Source organism: Myxocyprinus asiaticus, chromosome 23 (assembly GCF_019703515.2).
Source record: "Myxocyprinus asiaticus isolate MX2 ecotype Aquarium Trade chromosome 23, UBuf_Myxa_2, whole genome shotgun sequence".
NCBI lineage: Eukaryota > Metazoa > Chordata > Actinopteri > Cypriniformes > Catostomidae > Myxocyprinus > Myxocyprinus asiaticus.
The window spans coordinates 6,653,585-6,679,679 of NC_059366.1; the positions used below are offsets into that span (position 1 = coordinate 6,653,585).

The window sequence follows — 26,095 nt, forward strand, 5'->3', positions numbered from 1 at the left end:
CATCCCTAATGGATCATTTTACATTTTAATGTACAGTAATTTTAGTTACGTTTTACGAGTAAAGGAAAGTAACTGTTTTGCAAATGTCCTAAAAGTGATTTTTAGAAAAAAGGGATTTTTGTTTCTTAAATTAGAGTTAGGCTCTCTTTGCACAGTTCCGGTGCTGAATAAGGATGGGGATGAAATGAGTCATCTGTAGTGAATTCCATGTACATGAGCTGATGTCCTGAGGTCAGATCACTGCTGCTGCTTCGCTGAGATCTCTGTGGAATGAGAGTGCCGTATTTCTCTGGGCTTTCTTCAAAGAACATGTCTTATCCTTCACTTGAGAGCCAGAGAGGCTAGTCTTTGTTACGGGGGACCTTGGTTTCATCCTCAGCTAGTTATAGTCATCTAATTCACTAGGGCGGTGTCAAATGTTAAGGCTGTACTGGGCGCTGTAGGGTATAGCTCAATGTGATCATACTTCCTGTGGGCGGCCAAGACTAGTTCACCCTGCTCATTAAAAAGTGGAGAAAGAAAAAACATAGAGACTTGGGAAATATTGTGAGAACAAATGATATGTTTACCAAGCCTGGTCTGTCAGTTGAGTTTTATAAGTGATTGTTTATAAGGTGGGTCTTGCTGGTGAAGTGTTGTGGAAAACTCAAATGTCAAATTCAAATGACTAAAAAGCCAAAGTGGCAAGAGTATATCGCATTTCTTAACAGATGTAACCCTTAAATGCATACCTCGGGTCTTTAGTGACCCAGGACTCAGGATCCACCCCTTTACCTCATCCATGCATTTAAGGGTTAACATGACTCTACTCTCCCTATGATGTGAACTTACAAATAATAAAGTACTGTATGATTAAATGAGTAATAATGTACTTTAGGATCCAAAAGCCTGAGACCACATCTGGGATCTGGGAATCTGGGATTCAAGATCTAATTTTAACTTGCAAATAAACAATATTGTAGGATAAAAAAATTGCAAACCAAATATATATATATATAGCCACTAATGCATTTTCTCTTCTTTTTTTTTTTTTTTTTTTAAGTTAGAATGCTTTGCTTCCATTAAAGCACACAAGATTCTCTTCTCAAATTATGCTGGATCATTTAAAATTTTTCAAATCAATTTTAACTCTTTGATATGGTGATTATATAATTTGTAATGAAAAAAAAATCACTAAGGATCTCTTTTGGACTCTTTTGTACAGTATAATGACATTATCTTTCAGATTAAGCTTTTGGCTGTCACATTTATGGTGGATGAAATCTAAATGCATGTATTGCTGAAGTTGCATGTTTTGTAAACTGATATTTGCTAACATTGCATTTATCAATTTAATTTCAGGTTGTCGGGCTTCATGTTGCCGTCACCCATCGTAAGCTCTGGGTCGATACTGGCACTGTGGTTCACTACAGATTTTGCAGTGAGTGCCCAAGGATTTAAAGCAATCTATGAAGGTAGGACACATTAGTTATTACAATAAAGCGTATGTGTTAAAGAAATACTTCACCCAACAAGGAAAGTTTTGCCATTATTTTAACTTGCTTCAGACCTGTATGAAATTATTTGCTCTGTGGAACACAACATCTTGTCAGTCATGCCAACTCTCTGAATAAGTTAAGTGTCATAATGCATATGAAAAGTTGGTAGGTTTGATCTTGGTGGGCTAGATCTACTTATGCTGATGCTACAGAACAAGTACGAAGACCTGCTACTGCTAAGAACATACAGTACACAGACATGCTGCTGCTGCACAATTAGATGTACACACAATCCCCTGTGAAGCAGATCTAGACCAGTGGTGCTGGGAAGGAGGAGGGTTTAGAGAGAGAGAGAGAGAGAGAAAAAAGTCTCGTATTGCTCTGCATTGAAACCAGCTTGCCTGCAAACAACAGTGGCAATTTAAGACAAAATGTTAGACAAAAAGAGAGTACACAGAGAGTAAGTTGATTGGCTTGCAGATTGCATGTCAAAGGACTTATCAGCTGCACCATGCAAGCCTATTAGCTAAAAATGTACATGTTCAAAGGATATATCAACTTGCAGCATGTAGAGTTTCATGACTGAACTTTGTTTTTAAGAATATTCCTGCAACTCTTCTCCATATAATAAAGGTCTGTTCCTCACACAGAGGTATCATATGGCTTTTGAAGACTTGGAATATAGATCGAACAAGTCATTTTGGCTACTTTTTTGGTGCTTGTATGGTCCTTTTTGGAGCTTGACAAGTGTGGTCACTATGTGGTTGTTGTATGGGAAAGAGCTGCATGAAGAGTGTTCCAAAATTCTCCTTTTTAAGTTCCACAGAAAGAAAAAAAGAAAAGAAAAGAAAAACAGGATAGAGGTTTGGACAAGGCACGACATGGCAATTTCTATTTTAGGCTGAACGGTTCCTTTAAAGATCAGACTGAAATGACTGTCCTTGCTTTCTCACTGTCCAGGACTAATAGTGGTTTTGCACATTTCCACTGTTTGTTTTTTTTTTGTTTTTGCCCCAGGTGCATTTGGTCTATCTATCTGCAGGATGGGATGGAACATGAATAAAGTTTTTTTTTTTTTTTTTTTTGGCATATTAGGTTGGATTGAAGTCTGAGTCTAGTGGTGCATATAAACGCTGTAAGCTAAAACTGCTCTTTTTGGTGTGGTAAAATACAGTCTTCATCCCGCAGTGTTTCATTTTGTTTGCTAGTCTACTCTAGATTGATTGTTAAGCTCTGGGAAACTAGATTTACACACCCTGCAAACTCATCAATGGGCTTTTAAGATTAGCTTTGGGATTAAAAGAGGCATCTTTTCTGTCTTTGTTACACAGACCTATTTGTTTTACTTTAACAGGAAACATGAGTGTTTACTGTCTGGTTTAAAGTTTTTTAACAGGTATGTGGATTATTGATGCCTTTAGAGTTCTTTCTTACACAAGTATTAAGACAGATAATAATGTTTGCCCTTTTTTAATATACTGCATTTACAATTGTAAAATGTAGAAGTAAAGGTTTTTCAGTAGAATACGTTTTTATTGAATAGGTCACTCAAAATGCTGTTGTATGCGTGGTGCACAAAAGGAGAATTTTTGAAGAAACATTATGCAGCTTTTTCCCATACAAATTCAGTTCATATTGACCACGTCTTTCATGCTCCAAACAGGAAAAATAAATAAATAACAAACACCATAAAAGTAGTCCATACGACTCCTGTGGTATAAGTCTTTGGAGGGAAACAGACTAAAATTTAAGTTGCTTTGAAATCTTGGCTGTCATTGACGACAAATGGCATTGATTTTCATGTCTTTCATGTTTCATGTAATATGTGAATGTGACGCACCAGTTTAAATCTGTAGAATGGACAATGACATTTTCGAGCTGCAGCATTAAACATTTTAGAGGGCAAGATTTTCAGTGAATAACAACTTAATCACACACAGATATCATATGACTTTAGAAGATTTGGAAAATAGTGCATGTGGTGTATGGACAACTTTTATGGTGCTTTTTACGCATTTTCAAAATTTGACAGATGTGGTGGTAAGTACTATGAGCAACTGTTTTAAATAAGGTGGTATTGGAAACGACTTCGATTATGATTCCAGAAGAGTCCATTCCAGACTCATTTATTGATTTATTATTATTATTATTAAGAAGAAAAAAAGCAAAACAATTAGGATAAGTAAAACCTTACAGTAAACAGTCCAATGTAAGGCATACTTTACACTTTTTATGATTGATTTGACGAAAGAGTCGAATCGACTTTCGCTTCCCAACACCTCAGAATCAAAGAACTGATTCTTTTTGGAATAGACTCTCAGCCCTGTTTTTAAGAAAGAGAGCTGCATACATATTTTTCCAAATCTCTCTGGCTTGAGGGTGAGTAAATATGGACCGAATTTCCAAAGCTCCCACAATGTTCTCAAACCTTTGACTTTTGAGACCTCATGCTTGTGAATGATGCCCAGTTATGTCTCTATTCTGGTTGCACTATCTGTAAGGAGATCTGTTTTCATACTTTATGTCTCGTTTAACTTCATCTTCGGTGTCAACTACAGTACGTCAGTCGTAAATCACGTTGTACTTGTCTAAAGCATCTTTAGGTGACAACTACTGCTCTGAAAGGCTGCACAAGCGACGTCTCTCACGTTTGCGATCATTCTATTTTTATGACCATATGGTCGTCAGTGAGACACTGCTGTGGAATGCAGATGTGTTGACAATGTGTGCTCTGTACGTGCTGTGCGACAGAGATATTTCTCCCGGTGTGAGGTATTACTCCACACTCTGCTCTAAGTTTTGTCCTCAATTATGTCTCACGAAGTCTTGCCACTGCTTACAAATGTGCTTTTCTGTTCTGTTTACTCTGCTGAGGTCCTGCTGTTAACTTAACAGTAAATATTGATCCATGGCATTTAATATTTTAGCTTCTGTCATCATTTATGCATTTCTTTCACCAGTAAAAAATAACATTTTGAGCTGGGGATCTCTGGTTGGGTTGACACGGAATGACCCAAGAGGCTTATTTGTATATTGACTTGCGATTGGTCTTCTTCTCACATCTATTTGCATACTGAATTGTGATTGATCTTATGTCTTGCATCTTTTTAACCATTTACACTGCAAAGACGGTGTTCTGTTGTGTATTGACTGTTGTAGTCAAAATGCTGCATTTAAGGGCGCCTGGGTAGCTTAGCGAGTATTGATGCTGACTACCACCCCTGGAGTCCCGAGTTCAAATCCAGGGTGTGCTGTGTGACTCCAGCCAGGTCTCATAAGCAACCAAATTGGCCTGGTTGCTAGGGAGGGTAGAGTCACATGGGGTAACCTCCTCATGGTCGCGATTAGTGGTTCTCGCTCTCAATGGGGCGTGTGGTAAGTTGTGCGTGGATCGTGGAGAGTAGCATGTGCCTCCACGCACTGGGAGTCTCCGTGGTGTCATGCACAATGAGCCACGTGATAAGAAGCACAGATTGACTGTCTCAGAAGCGGAGGCAATTGGGACTTGTCCTCTGCCACCCGGATTGAGGTGAGTAACCGCGCCACCATGAGGACCTACTAAGTAGTGGGAATTGGGCATTCCAAATTGGGGAGAAAAGGGAATAAAAAAATAAAATAAAAGAAGATGCTGCATTTAATTTACAGTACACAGAATTAAAGTGCAAAACCTAAACTTACCTAAAACTTTAACACTACTCTTTTGCTGCCTTGCAAGCACAACTATTTCCTTCTGTAAATGCAGAATGTAGTGATTCGTGTTGTTCACCAACATCTTTTGGCTTGTTATTCTGAGGTTTTTTGATTTAGTTTAGTCCACAATGTGTAGTTTATTTGGTTATACAGTTTCTTTCCATTGGCTTGCTTTTACTGTGTGTATTAGCTGAAGTTCAGTGTAGTCATCGCTGTGAATAATTTACAGTGGATGTGTGACCTTTCCCTGTTATGCATTGAGACTGTGCCTCTTACACCATTACAACACAATCCATCAGGTTAATAGGATTCTGTATAGGCGTTTCCTCTGGTGGCCCAATGGGCATGCTTTAAACCAAATTTAAATTGTATTTATTTATTTATTTTTGCTTCTGTAGCCACTATGCCTGAAAAATGACCTTTGCTCTTGATGTTCACTTTAACTTGGCATTGTCATCAATTGGAAAAGCTAGCAAAGACTGCACATACAAATATCAAACAAGTATGTCAGTGGAATCTTGAGATTACTAGGGCTGGGCGATATAAGTAATATATTTGCAATAAAGCCAATTATTTATAAATTTAGCAGGTGATATACAATTAAGCAACATTATGAATATCACTATTATTCTAAAATGCTTTTTATTTGGCAATGAAGTGTAAGATTGTGTCCTTAGACTAGTTTCATGATCCTTCCTTGTCTCACAACTCATGAGATGTTTTAAAAGTGTCTCTTATTTAAACTTTAGTAACAAAAACATAAATAAATACTTCTGTGTTATTGAGTTGGTGCATTTAAATTATATATATTATAAAATATGCCTTAATTAATTTTAACCAAAAAAAAAAAAAAAAAAAAAAAACTGGTAACCTGCAATTGTTACGTTATTTTTACCCGATCTTAGCCTTAAAATTATTTTGTTGGTGTAACCTCATTTAGGTTGACTCGAGATGTTAAATGATGTTTTTGACTTAAATAAAACCAGTTAATGTAGCCTAGATGTTTCCACATGAAGCACCTTTTCTTAGGTTAACATGCAGATTTGTACTTGTTTTATTTATTGGATTAAACATTTTTAACTTGGCTGCAGTGACTGTTTGGTTGTAATCTTTTTTGGTAAAAAAAAAAAAAAATAATAATAATAATAATATTAATTTAAAAAGATTAAAAAAGTCACCCTTTTGGGCCATTTTGATGTACGTATATGTTTATGTTTAGCTATACCGTCCAGCAGGCAATTACAGATAGAATTATCATCAGTTTCACATTGTAGTTAGTTCCTCTTTTTTGTACTTTTCATCAGGTTATTTCACTCAAAAATTGTCACTTACGACATTTTAAATGTATTGAAATGTTTCTGTAAAAAGATATGTAGGCAAGTATTGCTGTTTATTACTTTGTGCTGTTGTATTGATACATATTACAATGAAAGGCTAAAATATAATTTTTCATTGTGTTCATTTAGTGAAAAACAGTTTATAAAATATGCCTTGATTAATTTTAACTACACTTTAAAAAGGGGTTACCTGCAATTGTTACCTTGTTTCTACCTCATCCCTCATCTTGGCTACAGTGATTGTTTGATTGTAATGAGATTGGGGGAAAAAAGGGCCATTTCAGAGCAAATACATTTAATATCATGGTTTTTAGCTCTATTGTCCAGCTCTAACAGTCAATTGCACATGGAATTATCATCGTTTGCACACTTTATTTAGTTCCTTTTGTTTTTGTACTTTTTATCAGGTGATTTAACTCAGTCAGCAAGTCTGCAACAGTGCAGGCAAAATGCCATTCAAAGAGACAGGCTACAAGCTAATGAATCACAAATACTCAGAAATCAATGGTGGCTTGCAGGCCCTCATCTTATTGTGTGCACATTTAAATTGTAAACTATGCAGCAGTATTTCATCTACGCCCCCACTGCATTGCAATGTCGTTCAGATCATGCCATCCATACATATCCCGCAGGTTTCCCAGCAGCCTTTAGAGTGGGGCTTATGGGCCATTACACACAACTAATTGTATTCTATTTGCCTGCAGCGATGAGTGCCACAGCAGTGTGCTGAATGAATGTTGAACCTCACAGCAATTTTCACTCCCTTATTACTGCCAGAAATCCAGGATGGCAACATTTGCTCATTTGATCAGCAGTGCCATGCCGCGTTAGGGTTAAGGTTAGTGCAAAAGCTCTGTGATGGGTACCAACTCAACACATTCACACAAGGAAACGACACCCTAGCTTTAATCCTGCACCACCAAATGTCACTGTTGAAAACACTGCCCCCAGTGGCCGAACTGGGAAGTGTTTTTGAACGTAAGGGCACATGTGATCTCCAGTTTCTGGGGTGAAATGCCCAAAGAGGGGTGCTGTTTTTAGCTGTAAGGTATGTAAAACAGGAATGCAAATTGTATTGACTTTACCCCCAAACTTAAACCCCAAACTTAAATCTAACCATCAGTTTAGAAAAAAACTTAATCTTGAAAAATGCAACCTCTGAATCGTGTAAAGGCGGCCAGCTGGTATGTGATAGCTGTGCAGTATGTGTAAACCTCACTCCCCTCGCCTCAAGAGGCTCACTAGTGACTGACACTGGGGGCTGTAGCCTTTAGACCCGGATGGGTCACGGCACCACTGTAATTGGTCCTGCTCCGAGCGGGGTTCGGACCGGCGTCAGCCGGCATGGGAGGCGGCTGACGCCGCTCACTCCCCTGGGCTCAAGAGGCTCACTAGCGACTGACGCTGGGGCCGAAGCCTTTTGCCTCCTCATTAGTGCGCCCACCTCCCATGCCAGCTGATGCCGGTTCAAATCCTGCTTAGAGCAGGTCGAGCAGGACCGGTCACAATCGCACTTGTCATTGATTATGCAAACGTCATTACTTTCTGGTTTCAACGAGGGATGGGATCCTGGGTACACTAAAACCGATGCAAAAATGTCTGATGGGAGATGCCGCTTATCAGTAACTCGGCATAATGGAATCAAGTAATCATATTGATTCAAACGTGTGCAAGTATCTTCAGAACTGAAGTGAGAATTTCATCACACTTACATCACTACAGTACCGTTTCCCTTATGAAACTGCCCTGCCAAGCCTGCAAGTAGCCCTGTCCATGGCATATTTCCCCCTTCGTTCATAGAACATTGCATCACATTGCATGGCATTGCTCAGTTTGACTACAGCAGGTGGTCTGGAATTCCCTGCATGATAATTATTTTCAAATTGTGAAATCACAAAGCTACACTCAAGCTGTCTTTACCGAGTCTCCATTAATCTGTGTTAACATTTCTTTTCATTGCATTCTCCACCTCAGAGACAGGCTTTACACTATCTGCTCATATAGGACTCTTATAACGTTTTAATCGCTGGAATATAAAGACTACATTGTTTGTTTCAGATGCTACGGCAGTTGCGTAATTGCATCTTATATTTAGTCTGTAAAATGAAGTACCTCATCAGAGCTTTATTGAAAAGATTCAAAGAAATGACAGCTTCTGACTCCGATATAGGGAGGCTTCAGTAGTAAGGGCCAGCTTGAAAAGATAAGAATCAATTAATTTCCCTACTCGCAGCCAAACCCTGAGATAGTAGCCAGCCTGTCAAATGTGATGAGCCATCTGACTAACATTTAATCAAGCCCTGTGTAGTAGAGTGTAATTTAAAGACAGGAAAAGTGGAGAGATTGGATTACACTCAGGGCCTTCTCCTTGCTTTTCAGAGCACTGCTCTCTTCTGTCTCAAATCTACTGTGCTCATTCACTTGTTCTTTTAACACTCATTTCAAATGTCCACTGTGGTCAGTAAGCCATCTTGTGAGTGCAGGTGCTAAAGCAGGTTAAAAGCTACTTATTTGGGTGATGCTTCATTTCTCATTTCAATATACAGTATGCAGTTTTGGGCACAAGTAAGTCTATTTCTGAGTTGTGGCATTTGACCAGTGTTCAAATTATGGCATGGTGAGGGTGGGATAGGAGCGGGGGGTGTTTTGGGGAGACTCCAGAGTTTCAGTCAAAGGCCTTGAAATTGCACACTTCACACTTTAAGTTCTACAGTACCCAAGTGCTGTCTGAATGACAGGTGGCTGCTTTCAAATACTCGCATGTGGATTGGCACACATGCTCCATGAAGAGCATTCCCAGTGATGCAGCTGCCCCTTGGAATGGTCAAATGCATATAGTGAAAATGCCTGTCTTGGCAAGGTGTTCATGTAAACACAGTTGGTTTGTGAAACTGGTTGGACAAAAATGATCTATTTATCAACTATACTTAAATTTTGTTTGCCAAACCACTCCATAAAAAACAAGATATTTAATTATTATTTGTTTATATTTACTTAATTTTAATTTAATTTATTTATTTACTATAATTTCCTCATGATGAAGCTTTGGCGTATATACTATATATGTGTGTGTGTGTGTGTGTGTGTGTGTGTGTGTGTGTGTGTGTGTGTGTGTGTGTGTGTGTGTGTGTGTGTGTGTTGTGAAAAAGTATTTGCCCCCTTCCTGATTTCTTCTGGTTTTGTGTATTTTTTTTATACTAAATTGTTGTAGATCTTCAAACGAGATATAAAACAAAGGCAACCTGAGCAAACACAAAATACAGTTTTAATATATATATATATATATATATATATATATATATATATATATATATATATATATTTTTTTTTTTTTTTTTTTTTTTATTGAAGCAAAAAAGTTATCCAACACCTATATCACCCATGTGAATAACTAACTGCCCCCTTACACTTAATAGCTGGTTGTGGCACCTTTAGCAGCAGCAACTGCAACCAAATGCTTCCGATAACTGGAGATCAGTCTTTCACAACCCTGTGATGGAATTTTGGCCCGCTCTTCTTTACAGAACTGCTTTGGTTCAGCCACATTGGAGGGTTTGAACATGAACTGCCCTTTTAAGGTCCTGCCACAGCATCTCAATCGGGTTCAAGTCAGGACTTTGACTAGGTCAATCCAAAACTTAAATTTTGCATCTTCTGAGCCATTCAGAGGTGGACTTACTCCTATGCTTTGAAGCATTGTCTTTATGCGTAATACAGTTGCACTTGAGCTTTAACTCACAGACTGAAGACCGGACGTTCTCCTTTAGGATTATCTGGTAGTGAGCAGGATTCATGTTTCCCTCAATTACTGCAAGTCGCCCTGGCCCTGAAGCAGCAAAGCATCCCCACACCATCACAGTACCACCACCATGCTTGACCGCAGGTGTGATGTTCTTTTTGTGGAATTCTGTGTTTGATTTAACCAGATGTAACGGGACCCCTGTCTTCCAAACAGTTCCACTTTCGACTCATCAGTCCACAGAACATTCTCCCAAAATCTTTGAGGATCATCGAGGTATGTTTTGGCCATATTCAGATGAGCCTTAATGTTCTTCTTGGTTAGCAGTGGTTTTCGACTCACCACTCTTCCGTGGATGCCATTTTTGGCCAGTGTCTTTCTGATAGTGGAGTCATGAACAGTGACCTTTATTGATGCGAGAGAGGCCTGCAGTTCCTTGGATGTTGTCCTTGGCTTTTTTGTGACTTCCTGGATGAGTCATCGTTGTGCTGTTGGAGGAATTTTGGAAGGTCGCCCACTTATGGGAATATTCACTACTGTGCATAGTTTTCTCCATTTGGAAATAGTGGCTCTCACTGTGGTTCTTTGGAGTCCCAGAGCCTTTGAAATACATTAGTCTGGGAAGGGTTACAAAGCTATTTCAATCACCTTTTTCCTTATCATTTCTAGATTTCTTTAGACCATGGCATAGTGTGCTACTGGGTGAGATCTTTTAGCCAAATTCTTGCTGCTGAAAAAGTTATATTTAGGTGTTGATTTGATTGAATAGGGCTGGCAGTAATCAGGCCTGGGTGTGTCTAGTCCAGCTGAACCCCATTATGAATGCAGTTTCATAGATTTGGGGATTTAGTAACTAAGTGGGCAAATACTTTTTTCACACAGGCCCAGCTGGTATTGGATAACTTTTTTGCTTCAATGAATAACATTATCATTTAAAAACTATATTTTGTGTTTACTTGGATTGCCTTTGTTAGATTAGTTAGATATGTTAGATTTTGTTAGAATTTTTGAAATAATTTAGTATGAGATATACACAAAAACAGAAGAAATCAGGTTGGGGGCAAATCATTTTTCACAGAATTTTATATATATATATATATATATATATATATATATATATATATATATATATATATTTATTTATTTATTGATTGATTTTTATTGATTGATTTTTATTTTTTATTTACACGTGATTGGCTGATTATATGGCAAATCCAGCAGTGCAGAATTCAAGTGCTCAGCATTATTTGTCTTTGCTGCACCCTTTGCCATTATTTCACCTCTGAAATTTTCACTGGGGATTAAGCTGTGCTACTGCATTCGCTATGAAGGAATTCCCATGACATTTCGGCTGGAATGTGTTCTCTACTTGGCAGCACATGGAGGCTGTGCGTACGTGCCTTCACGTATGGCATGTCTTGAGGCGCTTTTCAATCATACAGAATTGTGCTTGAATTGCTTCATTTATAATTGCACTGAGTTTGAACTGCAAGCAGGACACCATCAAAAATCTGTTTTCCAAAGACCAAACATTGTTTTTCCACTTCCATGAGTATTTACTGATTTTATTTGATAAATATTAGCAATACCTTGTGAAAGGTCCATGGAGTTTCATAACAATCTCTAGATAATTTTTTCAGAATAACAGTACAAATAAATATATATATATATACACATTACCAGTTGGAAAATACAGTGAAAATCTAGTTAAAACTAATCAAGGCTTGTGTTTTATTAAAAGAACACAAAGAAGAATATTTCATGTTTTTTCATTTCGATACACAGATTTAACAATATGTACAGTAGGACTAAACAATAGTATTTACCTGCATGTATTATATATATATATATATATATATATATATATAGATAGATACATTTTATTAAAAAATGCCACCTAAGGTCTTCCAAGAACATTGAGTGATGACACAAGCTCATTGTTGAATCAGAGTTTTCCAAATTATTGAAATAGACAGTTTGAACTAAATTATGGAAATAAATCGAGCTTACCAACTCTTAAACAGTTTTGCGTTTAAATCAGAGACAACATTAAAACATCTTAATGCTCTCATACTCACAAGTCACGCAAGAAAGGCAAAACTTGCCTAATCGCACACTCTTTAGGAAGCTTAATAGCCAAATAAAAAGCATATTTAAAAGTCATTGCAGTACTCAAGGTGTTACATTTTATATCAGTGCAAAACCCTTGCAATTAAATCATGAATATTAAATATATCGGCCAGCACCAATTGTTACACATTAAAGATGTCTTTTATTACAATGATTATTTACAATAGCACTATGCACTATGATCATGTCACAGTAGCATTGTTGGGAAAAAAAAATCATTGAGAAACAATGATGAACCACACAATGATGGGCTCCCTTAACTGTCAGCATTAATACATCACTTTTACTCTTGACATATTGATTTCACTTGCTGTGGCCAAAAACACCTCAGATGGCTCGTTAAATTGCATATAAGAAAAATTCCAGTCTAATTGAATTTATGACTGGGTTGGTAATATTCAAATATATTGATTGGCTCGGGTCAATATTTCCAAGGACAAGCTCTCTAGAACTTGTGACTTTTCTACAATCCATTAAAATCTAATCTCCTTGTCTGAAAGAACAGTTTTCTGCAAAGTCTGTTAGCCGGGCACTGAAATGGCCACTCTTTCCTCAGGGAACTGAGATGTGTTCCTCATACAGGTCTACAACATTGGAAATATTGCACTTAATGACAAAAATATATTTATTTATTTATTTATTTATTTCCAAGTAAAAGGCCAAAAAGCATAAGTGGAATTTTACCTCAGTTCTCCACAGTTCTTTGTATTATGGTGATGTTAGAAGCTTTTGCCAGAAAAGGAATTGTATTTCCCTGGTATCTCGGTTTATATGAAGTAAGTTCCGTGGTTTTCCGTGACTTTGATTTCTGGGTATTTGTCCTCAAAATTTAGCTCAAAATGCTGAATGTTTTTTCTGTCTACTGCCAACTCAGGCAGCTCCTTCCCAAGTAGGGCTGAAAAAATTAGTTGACGTTATCGACAACGTTGACAATAAAAAAATTGTCATCAAAAATTTTTGTTGTCGAATAGTCATTTGTTGTCATTTAACGTAACATGAGATCACATTAAACTCTAATGATGACGCGCGAGAGCAGCACTGCAGTTCACTCCTGACTGAGGAGAGGAAGAAAACACAGCTCACAGTCCAGACGCACTCTAAACTTCACAGCTTCAGGTGATGTAGATCGCAAAATATGAGGGAATTATAATGCAAAAATACAAAATAAGTAAATACAGAAGCACTCTCGTTGTAGAATAAGTGGAGCTGGAGCTGCCGCTCCGCTAAAGCAAAACTTGCATGTCCAGGGTCTTTAAAGGAAACACCCCGGCGTTACATCTTAAATGCAGCTATATTTAATACTTTATAGCTTTATTAAAGTTCAAATAATACGGAAGCAGATCATGTCAATAACTACAAACTCCAAAACTGGCATTTCTCTGTGCGGTCAGCGTCTCTTCTATGAGTTGTGCGAATGTCCCGATCTAAGGGAGAGAGATTGAAACGGCATCCGGCTGATGCACACTCTGCTGCAGCTAGATTATAACGTGATGGCTCGTGACTTATTGAATCGTAATATGTGTCACTCTGCATTTCTTATCGTGAAGAAAATTGGCAATACGAAGCTTTATTAATAAGAGAGTTTGTTTTGTTGTGAATTAAAGATGGATTGAAGTGAACAGAAAGGTGACAGAGGGTAGTCTTTGCCCCATTATACACGGCAACAAAATACGTTTTTGATTTGCTTTTGCTTTGGTTTGTTTTCCAATATAAATATCTAAAACTCCTTTAAAACAACGTACATTTTCAGTATACAGTATAATAATTGTTTTTTGTTTGTTTTTGTTTTTTTTGGCGGAAACCGTGGTTTTGATATAAACACTATGAATAATGTTTTACTATAAATAGTGGTTAATATTGGTTAATATATACAATATTATTATAACCATGACTGTAATAACCATGGTTAATTTTGTGATTTACTATGGTTTTATTACAAATACCATGGTTAAACTATGGTTACTGTTACTTTCATGAGGGAGCTTAAATTTTATGTACAATATACTATTTCAACCAGACTATTTCCTTAACACAATATGGGTATACTGTGTTAGTGCTCTCTGCTTATTACAATACTTCAGGCTGCTTCCCTCTGCTTGACCTCTCTTTTAAATATTTCCATATTCAAATTTTTATCCATATGCCTTAAGAAAAATGAATCCACTTTGATCCATTTACATGCAAACTGGACTTTTAAAACGCTAGGACTGAAATCTTTGATAGTCTTTGCGAGAGCTAGAAAGAGATTGTTATTGAAATCTTGAGGTCAGCACAGTGATGCTGGTTGGATTACTGTTTTGGGGGTGAAAAGAAGATTTTTCATAACACCTAAGTGTAAAACCTACCCTGCATAGCCATCTTTTGATATTATTCTGAAACATGTTATAGAGCTCTGAAATATGATGGCTTCGAGCACTTATAAATAGAAGGCAACGTGTTCCTTCAGCACAGTAATGGCATCGTGAGATATTGTCTCTTGCTGCGTAAAGTACTTTGTTTTTTTCTTTTTGCTTTAGGCGGATTTCAGGTTGTTGATCTTTGTAATTCGTTTTGAAAATCACCAGATCTATGAGACCGCAGCTTCACAGATGATTTGATTGTTTCATTTGGATATCTGGCAGCCGTAACAGCTTTTGTTAAAGGAACAGTTCACCACAAAATACATTTTTAAATTTTTGGTTGAACTATTCTTTTAACTGAGAGGAGGGGGCGGGGAAGAACCTGACCCTTTTAGCTAGATATTGTTTTTAGGAAGATTATTTTTACAGATGTCACACCGCATGCCATCACTGTAACTCACCCTTACAATGTCCCTAGCTTTTGATTTTGGCATGACTTTAAAGATGGCCCGCTTGTGGCTATTTACACATCTGCTAAATAAATCAGTTACTATTTTTTTTTTTTTTAAAGATATCCTGGTACAGTGTCCAGGACTGTAGCAGTATTTAGGGGGCTGTATTCTTTGCCCAAATCTCAGCCCCTACTTGTTTCCCAGTACTGATTTTAATGTGGTTGGGCAAACAGCAAAATGTGTTGTCACCATCCATGAAATGTACACAGCACTGACAGGTTTGAGTTACTGAGTCACGGGCCAGGTCAGCAGGCATCTGTGTTATATGATGTTGACATGATTATGAGAGTCAATCCGAGGCCTAAACATTGAAATTCCAGGAAAGATTACCCACAGGTCAAGTATATATATATATATATATATATATATATATATATACATACATACTGTATATTTGTAATATTTAATGAGTTTTCACTTTGTATGTGTTTAGCACCACCTCAGTTTATAGTGACCACATCTGTCAAGCTCCAAACTGAAGGCAAAATACATCATAGAAGCATCATAAAAGTAGTCCTGATGGTTTTTGTGCTATTTGTGAAATCTAATCCATATGGTGACCTTGTCTGAGGAACAAGCCAAAATTCATATAAAGTCGATATTCACAAATACGTCTAGGTAGAGCTGGTGTGCCGCTGTCCATGGTGCTGGAGCACCACTGACACATTATTACTTTTTTCAACACATTTTGTGCACACACAAAAAGCCACAGGACCATAAATGCTGCACTGAACAATGTATTGCTGCCATCGTTAGCTGATTTATAGTTCCAAAGCACATTTCAACATTTATATGGAAATGAACAGTACAGATTTTCACAGGTCCAAGCCATTGATAATGGCATAGAGCAGTCATATGCTTTCGTTTTGTTGCTTGTATTTCCATTCTAGCTTGGCAGAAAGGTGATCAGAGTCTCTTAAACATATATAGCAAAGTGTGTCTTAAAGATATCATCATAACATGTTATATAATTATTTATTTTTGGATAACAGACTATAATTAGCAGCACTGTGCCTTGTTTTCAGAGACAGGTTGAGTAAAGGCTCACAAGCAATACTTAATTAAGTGCTTTTATGTGGATTAGAGCTCAGTTTGTGAGTTAAAGATATTTGGAAGTGAAAGGCCTTTAATTGTGAAAAATGCTCAAATTTAGATGCAGCAATAGCAAATGACATGCAAAGGAGGTTGACCCGCACACCGGCCAACTGAACTTCATGCAGAGTTAAGTATTCTTATTCCATATTCATAGATGTCACTAGCATACATATATTCATCTCATTTCCTTGCTTCACATTTTTGAAAGATTTCTATGCAGCATTCGAGACATGCATAAAATATAGGCCCCAACACCTACTGATAATCTCAAAGGAATCTTTTGTAGTATAATGCTATTGTGTGTCATGAGCCATTCGAAGCCAATGCTGGAAGTGTTTTCTTAATGTAGCTTCACAGTTACCTATGTATGAAATTGTATTTCTATATCACTTTTATTTATTTATTTATTTATTTTTTCAAGCAAGGATGTCTATTATACTTAATGAAAGCTCTCTGTTAGCATCTCTAAACATCTCAATGGCAGTTGCTTGGCTGGAGCATGTTGCCCCAGAAATTTCAATGGAGACACATGCTTTTTTGTTGTTGTTGTTGTTGTTGCTGGATTTATTTTGCCATATATTAGTGTAATTACAGCATCTACCAGCAGGGGCTAACTGGACCATACAAACCAAACCTTTACCCATTGGTTTCAAGATGTGGTACAAAGAACAAGAGCTTATCCTCCCAGAGGAACTGGAGAATTGAATAGGATGCATTCATAAACCCGTGGACTGGCATATACAGACAAAAAACTGCTGCCTGGCTTTGAGAGGCGAGTTGATTTGACTCAGCTGGGTTGTTAGGGAGATGAAGTGTTAAGTCATTACACTGTATTCCTGCCTCATCTCTGCTATAATTCAGAGAAAAATAAAACACAAAACAACTGCAGTGAAAGAGATGCTTCTCTGTCGGTAAGGCCCGTTTTTGCTTCAGCTCTCCCCCTGCTGCTGACTTGATATTGATGGGCTTAGAGCTCGCAGAAGATGCCTCTCTGAAGATAAACAGACAGATAACTAAAGCTGCATGGAAGCTGATGACTGTCAGGCCGTCTTTACTGAAGTTTAGAAATGATTTTTGGCACACTTTGAGTTGAGGTGGTTGGAGCAATTAAATTCTGATGTAGGAGAAGGTCAAATGACAGTGGGTGCTCGAATAGAAAAATTACAGACAGTGATGTTAATGTATTTGAGACAGTGTTGGGGCAATATTTGCCACCTGGAATTGATTTTCAGGATATTTTTGACCTTTTATGAGAGTGTGTTTGTTTTCTGACCAAAATAAACACACACAGTCTATTGATTATGCCAAATACTTAAATCTAGACCGTTATGGCTGTTACAAAATAATATAAACATAAAATGCAAATGTAGCTGTAAGACGTCAAATCAAAGAAAATTACCGGTAGATATTATAACATAGTACAGTAATTCTCCAATGGTTTTATACTCCCTTTTAAATGTTGATAAGCCTATATATTTTGCTATCCTAACAATAAAAATGATATAGTGACATTTTTTTTAAATTATTATTTAGCATTGTTTTGTCCCATCTTTTTCCCTGCAACCTGTTGAAAACTCAATAAACACTCTGTAATGTTTGTAACAGATGAGTTGAGAAAGACTGATCTAAATGCAGGCTATTTTTTTAATAATCACTGATTATTGTCACTGTATATTTATCTGCCTGTTAGGCTTTTTTTATATTGTTCATAAGTGGTTAGGGTGGGGTTAGCCTATATCTATAAAATAGTAAAAATGTAACTGCACAATTATATTAATAACGTAACAGATTTTAAAATATTTTTTATGTTTCTAAAGCTATAATTAGGCTATGGAAAATGCTTACATTTTAGATGCTTTCAACACGTCCATACTGTATATTTCAGCATCTATCTATCCAAACAAAATGCATGTTTAAATGTTACTTTCAAATAGCTATAATATATGAGATCAGGCTGGAAATCGACACAGAATAGCCACAGAACCTGTATGAAAATTAATTTGTGTTTCTAGCCATGGGGTCAAGGTTTGGTTGGTTAGCTTCTGCAGTTTGCCCCTGCTGGTAGATGCCGTTACTACACCATTATGCGGGTGAAAGCATTTTTCTTTATTTGCGGATATTAAAAAGTAAAAATATATAATATTTTGGCACATTAAAGTCACATAAAATGGCAAAAAAATAATTTTACTATAGGATAGTAAAGTACAGTAAAGTATAGTATAGTATAGTAAGGTAAAGTAAAGTACTGTACTGTATAGTATAGTATAGCAAAGTAAGGTAAAGTAAGGCATAGTTTAGTAACGTATGGTATGGTATGGTATGGTATGGTATGGTATGGTATGGTATGGTATAGCATAGTAAGATAAAGTAATGTATGGTATGGTATGGTATGGTATGGCATGGTATGGTATAGCATAGTAAGGTAAAGTAACATATGGTATGGTATGGTATGGTATGGTATGGCATAGTATGGTATAGCATAGTAAGATAAAGTAATGCATGGTGTGGTATGGTATGGTATGGCATGGTATGGTATAGCATAGTAAGGTAAAGTAACATATGGTATGGTATGGTATGGTATGGTATGGCATAGTATGGTATAGCATAGTAAGATAAAGTAATGCATGGTGTGGTATGATATGGTATAATATAGTAAGGTCAAGTAAAAGTATATTATAGTAAGGTGAAGAAATGTAACATAGTATAGTAAAGTAAGGTGTAGTATAGTGTAGTATATTATAGTATAGTATAGCATAGTAGATTAAAGAAATGTAACATAGTATAGTAAATTAAGGTGTAGTATAGTATAGTATATTATAGTATAGTATAGCATAGTAGATTAAAGAAATGTATCATATAGTATAGTAAAGTAAGGTGTAGTATAGTATAGTATATTATAGTATAGTATAGCATAGTAGATTAAAGAAATGTAATATATAGTATAGTAAAGTAAGGTATAGTATAGTATAGTATAGTATAGTATAGTATAGCATAGTAGATTAAAGAAATGTAATATATAGTATAGTAAAGTAAGGTATAGTATAGTATAGTATAGTATAGCATAGTAGATTAAAGAAATGTAATATATAGTATAGTAAAGTAAGGTATAGTATAGTATAGTATAGTATAGTATAGTTGTTTAGTAGCATGTTTTCAGCCAGAACCCAATTTCTTATAGGGCTCTTAAAGGAATAATCCAGGTTCCATACAAGTTAAGGTCAATCAACAGCATAATGTTGATTACCACAAAAAATAATTTAGACTCGTCCCTCCTTTTCTTATAAAAAATTAAAATCTGTGTTACAGTGAGTCATTTACAATGGAAGTGAATGCAGCCCATTTTTGGAGGGTTTAAAAGCAGAAATGTGAAGTTTACAATTTTATAAAAGCACTCATATTAATTAATGTATTAATTGAGTTGTAAAGTTGTTTAAATGGACATTTTTACAATCATTTTAAGGTTTTAGGGTTTAAATGACTGTAAAAGAAATTGTAAAATTGTAAGTGATTTTAGCACATTAAAATCATGTTTACATGCATATTGTTTATGTCTTGTGTCTATAATTTTGAAAAAGTATTTTAACGTTCCATTGTAAGTGCCTCAATGTAACCAACATGTTCCCTTTTTTTTTTTAAAGAAAAGGAGAGACAAGCACTTTCTTTTTCTTTTTTTTTTTTTTTTTTGAGGTAATCAATATTATGCCACAAATGCTGTCGATTGAATTTAACTTGCATTTAACCTGGAATATACCTTTAACAGTGTGAAACAGATTTATGTTTTCTCCTGTCTGCTTTACATAGTTGCTTTTACGGCTCAGATGATTGGCTCAAAAATCTAAAAAAGCAGCTTTTCTATCGAGATGAATTGGAATGCTAACAGATAGCTCTCTCCAGGTATATTCAAAATCCTTGAGTTTAACAGATCAGGCAAAAGACTTCCCAACCCTTTTGATGTCAAGTTTACTTTACTTTGAAAACTTTCCTTGAAGCAGCAATTATCATTCTGGACTGTTTAACAGAATTGTGCTATGTTCGAATAGCTATAAAATATGAGATCAGGCTGGAAATCGACACAGAATAGCCGCAGAACCTGTATGAAAATTAATTTGTGTTTCTAGCCATGGGGTCAAGGTTTGGTTGGTTAGCTTCTGCAGTTTGCCCCTGCTGGTAGATGCCGTTACTACACCATTATGCGGGTGAAAGCATTTTTCTTTATTTGCAGACATTAAAAAGTAGCCATGCATTCAGACAAGATATAATATTTTGGCACATTAAAGTCACATAAAAATGGCAAAAAAAAAAAAATATTTTACTATAGGATAGTAAAGTACAGTACAGTATAATATACGAAAGTAAGGTACTGTATAGTATAGTATGGTATGGTATGGTATAGTATGGTATGGTATGATATGGTATAGCATAGTAAGGTAAAGTAATGTATGGTATGTTATGGTATGGTATGGTTTGGCATGGTATGGTATAGCATAGTTAGGTAAAGTAACGTATAGTATGGTATGGTATGGTATGGTGTGGTATGGTATAGCATAGTAAGGTAAAGTAATGTATGGTATGTTATGGTATGGTATGGTTTGGCATGGTATGGTATAGCATAGTTAGGTAAAGTAACGTATAGTATGGTATGGTATGGTATGGTATGGTGTGGTATGGTATAACATAGTGTAGAGCTGAGGAGGGCGGGGCCGGGCTGGAATGAGACACACCCGGTCCCCAATCAGCCTGATGGTGCGCGCGAGGGATAAAGGCGGCCGGGGACGACAGTTTGAGAGAGAGAGAATTACAGACAGCTGTGCTGTGTTTTTGGTTGTGTATTTTTGTTTGGGTTTTTGTTTAATAAATTATTATTTAAGTTGTCAAGCCGGTTCTCGCCTCCTCCTTTCCTCTAAACCCCCTTACACATAGCAATGTAAAGTAAAAGTATAGTATAGTAAGGTAAATAAATGTAACATAGTATAGTATAGTAAACTAAGGTAAAGTCAGGTATAGTATAGTATAGTATAGTATTGCTTGGCATAGCATAGCATAGTATAATATAGTATAGTAAAGAAATGTATCATATAGTATAGTATAGTATACAGTAGTATAGTTGTTTAATAGCATGTTTTCAGCCAGAACCCAATTTCTTATAGGGCTCTTAAAGGAGTATTCCGGGTTCAATACAAGTTAAGGTCAATCAACAGCATTTGTGGCATAATGTTGATTACCACAAAAATTAATTTTGAATCGTCCCTCCTTTTCTTATAAAAAAATAAAAATCTGTGTTACAGTGAGACACTTACAATGGAAGTGAATGAGGCCCATTTTTAGACGGTTTAAAAGCAGAAATGTGAAGCTTACAATTTTATAAAAGCACTCATATTAATTTTTCTATTAAAACATATGTATTAGTGGAGCTGTAAAGTTGTTTAAATGGAAATTTTTACAGTCATTTTAAGGTTTTAGGGTTTAAATGACTGTAAAAGAAGTTGTAAAATTGGCTACATCTTTACACAAAAAAAGGTTAGTAAGTGATTTTAGCACATTGAAATCATGTTTACATGCATATTGTTTATGTCTTGTGTCTGTAATTTTGAAAAAGTATTTTAACTTTCCATTGTAAGTGCCTCAATGTAACCCACATTTTGCCTTTTTTTTTTTTTTTAAAGAAAAGGAGAGACAAGTACTTTTTTTTTTTTGTTTTTTTGTGGTAATCAATATTATGCCACAAATGCTGTCGATTGAATTTAACTTGCATTTAACCTGGAATATACCTTTAACGGTGTGAAACAGATTTATGTTTTCTCCTGTTTGCTTTACAAAGTGACATTTACTGCTCAGATGATTGGCTCAAAAATCTAAAAAAGCAGCTTTTCTATCGAGATGAATTGGAATGCTAACAGATAGCTCTCTCCAGGTATATTCAAAATCCCTGAGTTTAACAGATCAGGCAAACGACTTCCCAACCCTTTTGATGTCAAGCTTACTTTACTTTGAAAACTTTCCTTGAAGCAGCAATTATCATTCTGGACTGTTTAACAAAATTGTGCTAAAGTGCTATTCAGCCAATTTGTTCTTGAATAAATGCTCAGCAAACACTGTAGGATCGCCAGTGGAAAATTGTTGAGCTTGTTATTTATATCTTCTCATGGGTGGGCAGTCCGAATTTTAGTTACGTGCCACACTGAACCATTGCCGTCAAACTGGACTGGGGTCGATAAACTAAATTATATGTTGATTTGTTGCTTCACTGAGCGTTGCATTTAAATTCAAATAAAATCCTTTAAAGTCATGCATCAATTGTGTCACGCACTTGGCATCCATATGTAGGGGCTGGCATTGAAAAAGACATTTCGTTTGTATCTATGAAAAATCAGTGCCTGGAGAGAATGCCGTCTGTGTATTGGCAGTAGATTAAGCAGCTTTGAAGGGAATCCCTATCACATATCCAAGATCTTACTGTGCCATTTGGATGTAAAGCATTGATAAGGGACACCTCATCCAACATACCAACAACATGGCAGAGTGTGTTTCAGAAAAGTTTACTGTTTCTTTTGAGGTTTTAGGAGATATGATAACTGCGTATTTGGGATTTTTCAACTTCGAAATGAAATAAAGAATTTAAAATAGATGACTGTAGTTCATCTCTTAGATTAGATCAAAGCTTGTGGTGTTTTCATTTGTATATCATCTGTACCATGCTGTGATAAGAGAAAATGAAGTCTACCATGGATTTCTGTGGTTTAGTTGGTGTCATTGAACTCTTGTAGATGAGATGTGACAAGGAAGTGAGTTGAAATTAGATTTTGTGGGTTTTGTATTCATGCTTTAGGTGATTGGCTTCCCACCTCAATGACAAACCATGACTGTAAATTTTGTACTGTATAAGTGCTGAATTCCATTCAAATATTTTACCTGAAATCTCAGACTTCTGAAAATAAAGGGGTTCCATCCCATAGGAAAATAATAATAATAAAAAAAAAACACAAATACGATCTCTTTAACATCTAAATTGTTTCTCCAAGGAAGATCTTAAATTGAGAGCAAAAAGACTTTTGCTCCTTTCTTGTTCTTCTCAGATTTTTCTCCTGATAAAATTTTTACAAATATCACTTCTAGAGTTTTAGCAAAGAGCTCAAAAATACCAAATAAATAAATAAATACAGTTTATAACAAAAGTTTGCATACCCTTGGAGAATTGGTAATATATGTACCATTTTTAAAGAAAACATGAGTGAGCAGACAAAACACATTTCTATTATTTCTTATGGGATTCATATTCAACTGTAGGTTATAGCAGAATGGCACAATCATAAAACAAAACATGGCAACAAAGAAAGAAATGAAATGACCCCTGTTCAAAAGTCTGCATACCCTTAGTTCTTAATAGTGTGTATTGCCCCCTTTAGCATCAATGACAGTGTGCAGTCTTTTGTAATAGTTGTCTATGAGGCCCCAAATTCTTGCAGGTGGTATAGCTGCCCATTCGTCTTGGCAAAATGCCTCCAGGTAATGCAAAGTCTTTGGTCGTCTTGCAAGAACCGCACGTTTGAGATCTCCCCAGAGTGGCTCGATGATATTAAGATCAGGAGACTGTGATGGCCACTCCAGAACCTTCACCTTTTTCTGCTGTAACCACTGGAGGGTCAACTTGGCCTTGTGCTTAGGGTCATTGTTGTGCTGGAAAGTCCAAGAGCGTCCCATGCTCAGCTTTCATGCAGAAGAATGCAAATTGTCTGCCAGTATTTTCTGATAACATGCTGCATTCATCTTGCCATCAATTTTCACAAGATTCCCCATGCCTTTAGAGCTCACACACCCCCAAAACATCAGTGAGCCACCACCATGCTTCACAGTGGGGATGGTATTCTTTTCACTATAGGCCTTGTTGACCCCTCTCCAAACATAGCGCTTATGGTTGTGACCTTAAAGCTCTATTTTGGTCTCATCACTCCAAATTACAGTGTGCCAGAAGCTGTGAGGCGTGTTAAGGTATTGTAAACAGGCTTTTTTGTGGCATTGGCGCAGTAAAGGCTTCTTTCTGGCAACTCGATCATGCAGCTCATTTTTGTTCAAGTATCGTCGTATTTTGCTCCTTGAAACAACCACACCATCTTTTTCCAGAGCAGCCTGTATTTCTCCTGAGGTTACCTGTGGGTTTTTGTTTGTATTCCGAACAATTCTTCTGGCAGTTGTGGCTGAAATCTTTCTTGGTCTACCTGACCTTGGCTTGGTATCAAGAGATCCCTGAATTTTCACTTCTTAATAAGTGATTGAACAGTACTGACTGGCATTTTCAAGGCTTAGGATATCTTTTTATATCCTTTTCCATCTTTCTAAAGTTCCATTACCTTGTTACACAGGTCTTTTGACAGTTCTTTTCTGCTCCCCATGTCTCAGTATCTAGCCTGCTCAGTGTATCCATGTGAGAGCTAACAAACTCATTGACTATTTATACACGGACACTAATTGCAATTTAAAAAGCCACAGGTGTGGGAAATTAACCTTTAATTGCCATTTAAACCTGTGTGTGTCACCTTGTGTGTCTGTAACAAGGCCAAACATTCAAGGGTATGTAAACTTTTGATCAGGGCCATTTGGGTGATTTCTGTTACCATTATGATTTAAAAAGGAGCCAAACAACTATGTGATAATAAATGGCTTCATATGATCACTATCCTTAAATAAAAGACAGTTTTTTGCATGATCAGTCATATTTTCAAAATCAATGCCAAAATTTCACAATTTCTGCCAGGGTATGCAAACTTTTGAACACAACTGTAAATACATTTAAGATTAAAGATTTAAAATAAATAAGAGATTTCAATATGAACTATCCATTGGGAGACATCTCTACTTATTGGGTCCGTGTACCTTCAAATAATTTGTTTTCTCGTTTTTGTCTTCAAAATGAAATAACCATTAAACCGTTCATTTATCACATTTCCGTTATCTCTCTTTATCACATCACAACAATTTATGTTGTATCTGCTTGTTTTTCAATTTAAAAAGAAAACTTATTTTTCATTTGTGCATATAAACTGAGATTGTAACTTGAATATTTGTTTTGTACATGTTGGCGGGCCTTACACTCTTGTTTCCACTGATTGGTCAACACGCACCATCATCTGTTCTTCCTCAACCCCGTTCATAGCAAATAAGAGTACACCAAGTTCAAGTTTGCCGATTGGTTTTGCAGATAGATTCTAATAATTTTAATGAAGAACATTAATATTTCTTAGAAAAACTTCTGACTACTGCATGTTTATTGCAATCTCATCAAGCAATGGACACCTGGATACGACAACCACTGAACTCACCATCTCGCTTTTCTCATCGCGGGATGGGGTGGCAGTGCTTTTTTATTTTTATAAGGAACATTATGAATTGGGATGCTGTGCACAGACCTAACTGTAACTAAATAGACTTTATATCTTGTCATTATTGTTGTTGTTATTATTATTATTAATGCTAATTAAAACAAGCCAGTAACTGCAGGGGAAACATAAAGCAAAATTATGTTAATTGGATGTGAATAAGCCTTGCAGGACATCGTCATGGTTTTGCATGGTGAGGAAACAAAATCTTAGGACCTTTAGGATTTTTGAGGGTAAGGGCTCAGCCTTCAATGTTCATGTTATTTATTTTATTCTCTTTGTTTGTATTTTTTTTTTTTTTTTTTTTCATTCATTCGTAGTAGCAGCTTTTGCTTTCTAGTCTTTATTTGGCAAGTGTCAAGTTCATTGTCGGGGCGCAAGTCGCGTGCAGTTCTTCACTTACT

The 26,095-nt window shown here is 36.3% G+C and overlaps 1 protein-coding gene across 1 annotated transcript in view; it reads left to right on the forward strand.

Moving 5' to 3' along the window:
• LOC127414313 (CUB and sushi domain-containing protein 1-like) overlaps positions 1-26,095 on the forward strand; it is a 520,597-nt gene that overhangs the window by 71,075 nt on the left and 423,427 nt on the right. Inside the window, exon 3 of the mRNA XM_051652256.1 lies at positions 1,342-1,454. Coding sequence (XP_051508216.1) covers positions 1,342-1,454 — 113 coding nt within the window. The remainder of the gene's footprint in view (positions 1-1,341; positions 1,455-26,095) is intronic.